The 9,443-nt window shown below is 38.4% G+C and overlaps 1 protein-coding gene across 1 annotated transcript; it reads right to left on the bottom strand.

Annotated features, from left to right (window-relative positions):
• Window positions 1-3,504: 3,504 nt before the first annotated feature.
• LOC140230950 (uncharacterized) lies at window positions 3,505-7,427 on the bottom strand. The gene is made up of 3 exons (XM_072311091.1): window positions 7,304-7,427; window positions 5,562-5,976; window positions 3,505-4,001 (listed from the first exon to the last, which is right to left on the bottom strand). The coding sequence occupies exons 1-3, from the start codon at window positions 7,312-7,314 to the stop codon at window positions 3,879-3,881; spliced, it is 549 nt and encodes a 182-aa protein (XP_072167192.1). The 5' UTR covers window positions 7,315-7,427; the 3' UTR covers window positions 3,505-3,878.
• Between the last annotated feature and the right edge of the window lie 2,016 nt (window positions 7,428-9,443).

The raw sequence follows: 9,443 nt of genomic DNA, 5'->3' as shown, positions 1-9,443 counted from the left end.
ACACTATAACAGTACTGAAATACACTGTACATTGTACAGGGTAAAACACTGGACACATTACCACAGATGTAGAGGTTAGCATATGTGGTGGAGCAATGACTGTAGTGCATAGGTTGTGCATAGTGAAGCTTACTTTTTGTTCGACATGGCACTAGTATACAATACCCACACTTTGAATGTCAAGCAGTATGAACATGACTTATGTACAACATGTTTTGAAGATATGGCTTTTTTATATATGGTTTTATATGGCTTCTTTTATTGTTTTGTATTTTAGTTAGACACAAGACAGCTTTTTGTTAACCCAAAATTTACTGATGCTTTTCATAATGCATGAAATCTATTTCACGGTTGTCTCTGTGTGAGTCGATCTTGACAAGACTGAGGATAAATGCATCAACTTGGGCAATATTCGACTTTTGCATGCAGAGAAAATAACATGTACGATTTTGAATGTCAACTGGGACTTTTTTGTCATTGCTGTCATTAACTTAGCCAATATTGAAGTAGACTTACACAGAGTTGACTGTAGATAACAAAGTAATTATGTGCAGTAGGCTACAATAAAAATGTCCTCTTGTAGGCTTGTCAAAATGGCATTATACATCACCACTGATGTCGCTGGTGCAATAATGTTGCTACTCTGTCAGAGGTCTCCTTCACCATGCAATGCAATTATTATTTTCACATTGGAAATTGGTCCTTGTATGTTTTCTTCTGTACAATAATATGATGGCAGGCGTAAATACCTGCACTTTTGAAAAGATTGTGGAAATAAAAGCTACAGATCAGTACAGTCTGAGAAAATCAGATACGTAAATGAAGTAATGCCAAAGCCTACTATCATATGTGTCATCTACAACATGGCCTCATTCAACCATTTCAAAGTAATGATTTCATTTATGTACAAATGTTGCTGTTTGCTCTAAATTTGCCATGTACTCCCATTTTTTACAAGTTAAATTAGAGAATGCTGTAAATGCAAAGCAACTATTTCATGAGCCTATTACATGTATTTCCTATCACAAGAAAGAACAGAGAACCACAGTGATAGAATAAGAAATAAAAATCATACAATATACCTTTCAGAGAGAAAAGCAAGTGATCTCCCCTTGGAGATGATGCACAATGCATTTTCATTATGGGAGGCAATATATTTTGCTACTTGTAATTTTCACAAAATTTCTTAAAATGAATACACCACAAAATCTATGGTGCAAACAGAACTAAATTTCAGAATATGGATTAAAGAAAAATACATTTATCTGTGTTATGAATATGTGATAACATTTTTTTGTTGTTGATAAATCTAGAGGATCATGAAAAACTTCCTTTCTTGAAGAATTTGCCTAAAATCTGTGACAGGGGGCATTTAAGATATAATATTGTATTATATTCCAGGAGAAACACATACTGTGACAGACCACAAAGTGCCTATACTACATTTGATACTAAATTAGATGATATACCAGAAGTTAAAGGAGAATAAAGCCATATGGATCGAGTAAATGCAGCAATATTTGTAGAACACATCAGTAAAAGGACGAAAATTGGACAATCCATTGAAAAGTTATGAAGTTTCAGCACCCCATCATTAGGATAGAAGACTACAACAATTTGTGCCTTCAATATGGAAAACTATAAAATAAAATACAACAAAATTTCAGAGTTTTTTTTTTTTTTTTTCTAGAGTAAGGACAAAGCACTTGACTTACTGCTTTCAGAAAGCAGAGAAAAATATATTACCCTTAACATATGCCAGTAACAAGTCAAGGGAATATGTACTTTTGTCAAAAAAAAAAAAAAAATAATGAAATTTTGTGGAATTTTCTTTCTGCTTTCTTTATATCATTTCACATACATAATGTCACAAAGTGCTATAAAGGCAACTCCCATTATAACAAAGTCTTTGGGACAGGCAGTTTTCTTTCATTTCATCAATATTTTGTTATAGCCGAAGAGTAGAATATATAAATATATATAGGCAATGATTTTGGGACCTGAATATTTACTTTGTTGTAACAAGATTTTCATTATAGCCATGTTCATTATAACTGGAGTGCACTGTAGTCTTCTCATTTAGCGACGGCTGCACTGAAATTTTAGAAATGCATAACTTTCAACGGATTATCCAATTTCCCTCAAACTTTCACTGATGTGTTTTATTAATATTCAATCCACATGAATATTTGGGTTCCATGGTCTCTTGTCCTTCTGATTTGCATAAGTTTTCACTATTCTCATTCGAAACAAAGTTTCATTTTAAACATTCGGAGCCAACAACTCACAACTAAAGTAGCTGTGTACATTTCATCTGACACAGTCTTCATTACATCCATATGACATTGTATATGATATATGACATTGTATATGACAGATATATGGCGCCATACAAATGCTGTGGATCATCATCATCATCAACTGATTAAATTGTCTGAAACCTTGGATAGCTCTACAGAAAATAGCATGTTGCATGTCTTGCAAACTGTAATAGCTTTTCCATCATTTGTTTCCAACTTGTACTTATATGGATTAGGACTATAAATTATTCCCATCAACATTTCGTCTTCAGTTTGTATGCTTTGAGTTGACGGTTTCTCTGACTTGCTTTACCAGACAATACTAAACAGTATTTTGTTTTTTCTCTTTAGAGTTTTTTACTGTTTACGACCACACTGATTTGCCACATGTCTTTGCTAAAGATTACACCATGCCTTGTCACGTAATTCCGTACAATGTCAGCATTTACCTGTTATCAATCGAATCATGTCTAGCTCCCATTGCAATGCAGTGAAATGTGGCTTGAAACATAGAATTGGTGATTGGTGATGCTTTGTATGCCTGTTAAACTTCTGATTTAATCTCTTTCCCTGCTGGAATATAGTTATGTTTACAATATAATGAGGTATATTATACCTCATTCGATGAATCCTCGATTCTGATTGGTCACAGGTGCAGTCATTAGTTCTGACTATAATGCCTGACAGTCAGCTAGAGGTTTTTCAAGATGCATGTAAGTATGATTTGCATGCATATCAGTATTTGTGCATTGTGGAATGATATTTTACGTAAAGTCTCTGACCAGCAGCACAATAAATATCTCTAATTACATGGGATGTGGGATATAAAACAAATATCGACTGCTTCTCTTCAGGTCCCCGTTAAAAAAACTATTTGCCTTTGGTGGGTTCTCACCAGTGCTATGCCCCAGGAGAAGTCGAGGGGCAAAGAGAAGTCGAGGAGCATAGCACTGTAGAGAAATCACCTCTGGGCAAATAGTTTTAACCATGCCCCTCGAAGCAGTAAAAATCTGTATAATATACCTGTATGAACATCTTTTAAAGGCATAATTTACCATTTGCAGATGAAAGCATTAGTGCTTTAAAATAGTTCTAAAATGTGAGTTAGGGATAGAAACAACCACTGTCAAAATTTGAATCTGTATAATCGATGTTAAGTGTTGTTAAATATACGAAATGTGAACAATAGTTATAATAAAAATGTTTCCAGACTAAACCGTATACAGTTACGGTTTATTGAGAAAAACCCTGATATTTCCTTATATTTTAGGCTTTATTGCAAATATTTCATATGGTAGGATGTTTAATGATACAACAGACCTACACGTATGCATCAAATGTGACATCTTGAACATTTTTGAAATCACTGCTCCCAAAGGTAAACTGGACCTTTAAATCAAATATGATACCAGGCAGTCACTCCTCATAATTCCATCGGTTACTGGCCTGTACACAGCAAAAAAATGAAGATGCTGTACTTCGCCCATCCATTGAGGCGGGTGGCATTGATTAAAAATGCACTAAAATCATGTCTGTTCTGTTTCTTCTTTCATTGTCTTATTCAGGCAACATTTCAGCTCACTCATATGAAAACCTATCATTCCATTCAGGTTTCTTCTTCCTTTGTTCTGCTGACCGTGTCGGTCTTGTTTCCATGTCTTTCTTTGCTGACTTGATCCTGCGTTGGGATGCCTCAATACTCTGTTCAAAGAAGGATGACATAAAAAGGAAATGAAAATGAATACACTTCATGCATAAGAACCCAGTAATGAAAATAAACATAGAAGAAGATATCAGCGCAGTCTATTCATTTTAAACTGAAATTGTGTTTGCCTGTGGTATATAATTTTCAGGTTGTTTGTGTGTGTAATGGAAATCATGGAGAATTAACACATTCTAGAATTCAATTCATAATATGACTCTTTCTCCTTCCTCTTTTTCCATCATTATCATTATTGCTCTCATCATCATTAGAATACTTATCATAATCATAAATCATTCTTCTGCAAAGACATACACTTACTGCTATTAGTACCAGTAGTACATGCATTTGTAGGAGTATTTATGATTATCATTTGGTGTAAGTTGTGATTCATCCAGGTAACGATCAATAAAGGAACAAAATTAAATCAATTCATCTGGACTTACTGTTTTAATTCCGAGAACGGTTTCACGTCCGATCCTGGACGCTTCATCAGCTCGTCTGATTTGATGGCGGGAAGGCGTCGTTGCTAATCGGCGCAGACGCACTACCGACGTTATTGTTCGAAGTCAGTCGCCGAGGAATTCTGCGGATGACAGAGCTGTTCTTCCACTGACGAGGCCAAGGAAAAAGAATAAGAACATCTCCGGGAAGCACTTCGAGCTTGTGGTTACCACGGTTGGAGCATCAAGAAAGCGATCCACCCACGCAAACGTCAACATCGTGATACGGAAACACGTCCAACAGAACAGCGCCGGGGGATAGGCGTCTCGGTGCCCTACGTCAGCGGACTCTCGGAAAAAATCCAACGGATTCTCTCAGGCTACCGGATTCCTGTCTACTTCAAACCGGCTCACACACTAAAACAGAAACTGGTCCATCCAAAAGATAAGGTACCGAAGGAAAAGAGAAGCAACGTGGTCTACGCCATACAGTGTCAAGGAGAGGGTTGCCAAGAGAACTACTGTATATTGGCGAAACCAAGCAGCCGCTACATAAGCGCTTATAAATATCAACATCGAAGACCAGGTACATTGGGCAACGATTCGGCCGTCTTCTCCCACCTGAAGACCTTCAAACATAACTTCAAGGACAAAGATGTGCGCATTTTAGATAAGGAGCCTTGGTGGTTTGAGAGGGGGGTCCGGGAAGCCGTCTACGTCAACTCCGAAAACCCCTCCCTCAACAAGGGTGGGGGACTGCGACACAACCTCGCACGGGTGTACAGCTCTGTCATCTGGAGAATTCCTCGGCGACTGACTTCGAACAATGACGTCGGTAGTGCATCTGCGCCGATTAGCAACGACGCCTTCCCGCCATCAAATCAGACGAGCTGATGAAGCGTCCAGGATCGGACGTGAAACCGTTCTCGGAATTAAAACAGTAAGTCCAGATGAATTGATTTAATTTTGTTCCTTTATCATTTATGATTATGATTTTTTTTTTTTTATCATAATCATAGCTACTTCTTCTACAAATGCATGTATACTGCTTACTAATGGGAAACTACTACTACACAAGCACTGTAACCAATATACCACTAACACGTTGCATCTTACCCCAGCACTGGTTGATATTCTTCCAACTGTGGCATGAGGTGCTGGTGATGAATGGCTGGCACTCTTTTCGCGCTGACCTTGTGACCTTGCAGGCACCCCTTTCCTGTGGCCCCCTGTCCCAGCAGGCTGCCCCTTCCTTGGAGCTATCGGTGGCAAGGGATTAGTCTTCTGGCCTGGTCTTCTGCCTGAAGAGGAGATCGGATGCTTGTTGGCACTACTGCGGGACTCTCTCTGTGGTTTGGCTTCTTGCTCCTCATTTTCTATTCTCTTCAGTTCAGCTTTCAGTCTCTTGTTAAGCTCCAGAGCTTCTTCCAGCAGGCTCTCTGTTTCATCCTCATCAAGTTCAATATTCTCGAGTCTCTGGCAAATTTCACCCGGTAGTTGGATCCCTGCAGTAGCCTCTTCTTCTTGACACCTTATTTATATCGATAAAGAAGAAGTTAAAATTCAGACAAAGCCAATAGGTTATCACTTGCCATTCATTAGAAATGTGTATACATACATATTCATGTATGCATATCAAATATGTTGAATATTAATATAACACAACTAATTCGATTCTACTAGAGTACGTGGCATGAAATTAGATGACGCAAGTTGACAGCAAGTCAAATGACAACAGTAAGTATACAAATAGTGAATGGTCACGAGTGCGATGCTACAAGATTTCGCACAAGATGAAAGACAGAGATGCTCTATTCAACAAGGCGAGGCCGAGTTGAATAGTGTGCCTCATCTTTCACTGAAAGCGAAATCTTGTTCATTGTCTTGGAATTGCACGAGACTAATTTACACTACTAGCTAACTTTATTTGTTTTATAGCCTTGGACCTTGGACGTCAACAGATACTACACAATGTGGTCCACATAGATTTTTTTAATTTAGCACAGAAATGGCATCCATCTTCCATCTTCCCACCAACGGTTTCTACCATCGCAAACAAGGACTCTTTTAAAGCAGCAACCCTACAATACATCCAGGAGCAAAGCAACTAGACCCCACACTTCTCTCTCCGCACAATTTAAAGATAATAAAAAGTTTTGGTACCTCAAAAGTTTCCCTGAATTTCCTTGTCTTGGTTTGTGTTTCAGGTTAAAGTACGTTGTCTGTGAGAATTACTCGTCCCAAAGTGCTCTCATGTCTTAGTAATCATGCAGTAATGGTTTCATACCAGAGCCGTCGTGGTACTGCGGCGAAAATTATAGTACAATGTATGTGTATTGTACGAAACCACTGACTGCGACCAGCACTGTGCAGCCCCATACGCATACATTGTAGCTAACAGCGACCAGCAGCCCCATACGCATAGCGTAATGGGGCTTCGCATTGTAGCATTCAGGATCATGAAAGAATGGCTATTGTGCACTAAGTAATCGCGGGTAACATTCAGCTTAAAATCCAAAAATTTCTTCAATTTGAAGACTTATTATTGGCCCCTACCAAGGGGTGTTGGACAGTACATACGAAGAAGAAGAAGAAAGGCAACTGAGTAGGGCACTGCCCTGAGTAGCATAGCACATTCACAGTCAGCCGTGTACACGTACCGGTACATATAGATCTACTACCGTACTAGACTGAGGCCGAGGGGCCTAGGGGATGAGCTGACAAATGGCTACAAAGATAGACTAACATAAACATGAGTGTGTGGGACTAGCCTCAGTGTCAGTCAGAGACCCAATTTTCAAAGACAATCTGAGGACACAGAATTCATAATAAAAATGTTATTAAACGCTTAAACTCACTTTTCTGCCATTCTGGTCAAGTTATAATTTGCTTTTAGAGTGGAATGTACGTGGTACGTGCAATTTCACGACTGCAATCATGATCGCATCACTACGTCATACGACCAAGCTTCCTTAGTAACCTTATTTCATCCTCGCTCATTATCATTATTTAATAAAAGTATTTAGGAGTTAAAAGTAAATTTAAGGAAATTTTTCAAATTCAAAAAAATACCAAAGCAGAGCGTATTTTTGCCTCAATAAAAATAAAAATAAAACTGTATCAAATTAAACGCTTTTTATCTTTGCAAAGAAAATGTCGTACGTCGTCTACTCACCGAACTAATACATGTAGTTCGGTGCGTACTACCCTACACGTACAATATTATAATCATTATAGAGCTAGCTAGCTTCTATACTCTTTGATAGTCATGTTAGTTAGAGCCAAAAAGTTCTCTGCAGCGAGCTCACTACTTAGTATCTCCTGGGTCAAACACTATTCCATATTTTCCACGGCGTATTCCATTCAATTAAACGCATATTCCATGACATGAATAGTCATGTTTGACTGAGAAGCGCCAGAAGACTCAACAACATATTCCACGCAGAGACCCCATCAGGGCAGAGACTCCAGCCCTGCCGTCTCACAGCATGGGGAGGGGGGGGGGGGGGGGGGAGTGGGCGGGCGACATCCCAATGACAATTTCCTCGCCAAATCGGTTGACAGAAAAAAAAAAAATCTCCATATTTTTGGCGACGAATTTGTTCGAGTAACAAATCAGAGGCTTGGCTTTTTTTTTCCCCTACGATCATCACATTTTCATTTTCCAGCCCGGGGAGGGGTTGCCGGTAGGTCTCCTAGTCTCCGTCCATTGAGCCTCGGTTTCGCGGTGTGGAGTAGAGCCATGCCCTCTTATTCATAAATAATTACCAAATAATGACTAATCAGATATTACATCCATGCCACAATTGCAAGCGTGAAAAGTTGCGATATTCACTTATTTTGAAAACAGGAGCGGTAGGACGATTTCTTTCTTACAGAAAAAATCGGAACACTCCACCAGCGCGCATATCAAATGCGCCTATAAACGCGTGTAAAATCGTCCTCCAGCGTTCTATGCGGGATCCTGCGGTAGAACGCTAGTGATAATAAATATCCCTTCCCTAAATAGTTAATAGCATCTTTATCAACTTAGAAAATATTTTCGTAACTTATTTCATCAATGTTACTTCCAAATCAAGCAGTAGGTAGCAACCTATGCCAGTTTGCCACCAGTGTACAGGGATTGTTTTTTTTTCCCCATTCTTTCCTATTTTAGTTTAATATCCGCACAGCAGGACATTATTATGTTAGTATCCCAAATTTTGGCACAAACACAAATTGCTGTAAAAACAACATGAAGTTAATAACCTTTCAGAAAACACATTACCCAGCAAGTATCACCTAAAAGAATGTGAATGACAATGTGTTTTATGGTAATGACACCAATATGTTGGCAGATGATTGACAATGTCGAGATACAAATGTATGACAAACACAGTGCAATAATAGCATACCTTGCAGATGTTGGTTGAACATTAATGTTTCATATCTGCCCAGGCCCCAGGAGGCAGACTAAAGTGCATCTATTCAGACGAAACTAGAAGAAATTGAATTTGTTGACATCACTTGAGTTCAAGTTGGAATTTGGGGGGGGGGGTTGTACTGGATAATGGACTAGTGGCTACTTCTGACTGATGAAAGAGGTAATATGATACACAAATGTATTGAGATTCTCGTTGACTTGCCTTTGACAAATTGCAATATAAATTTCAACATTAATTTACTTTGGAGCTCTTCTTATACAATGTGGGTAATCTACCTAATTCAGCCTTACTATAGCAAGCTCTTGTAAAACAGGTAAAACTAAAGTACATATTATTATCCAACTCAGTTCGATGTCATTGCCTTGCTGCTCCATGTACTGACGCCTTCACACTTATCATTATTTTACTGCTTCTGCTACAGTACTGGGTCCGTTCTTGGCAAACAGAACATTCTAAAAGGGTGTTCAGATGCATATATATATATATATATATATATATATATATATATATATATATATATATAAAAGGGTGTTCAGATGCCGACCCCCCCCCCCGCAAAAAAAAAAAAAAAAGT

This window comes from Diadema setosum, chromosome 7 (genome assembly GCF_964275005.1).
Source record: "Diadema setosum chromosome 7, eeDiaSeto1, whole genome shotgun sequence".
Taxonomy (NCBI): Eukaryota; Metazoa; Echinodermata; class Echinoidea; order Diadematoida; family Diadematidae; genus Diadema; species Diadema setosum.
The sequence above is the reverse complement of the archived record's forward strand: the minus strand, read 5'-3'. Positions and strand labels throughout refer to the sequence as shown.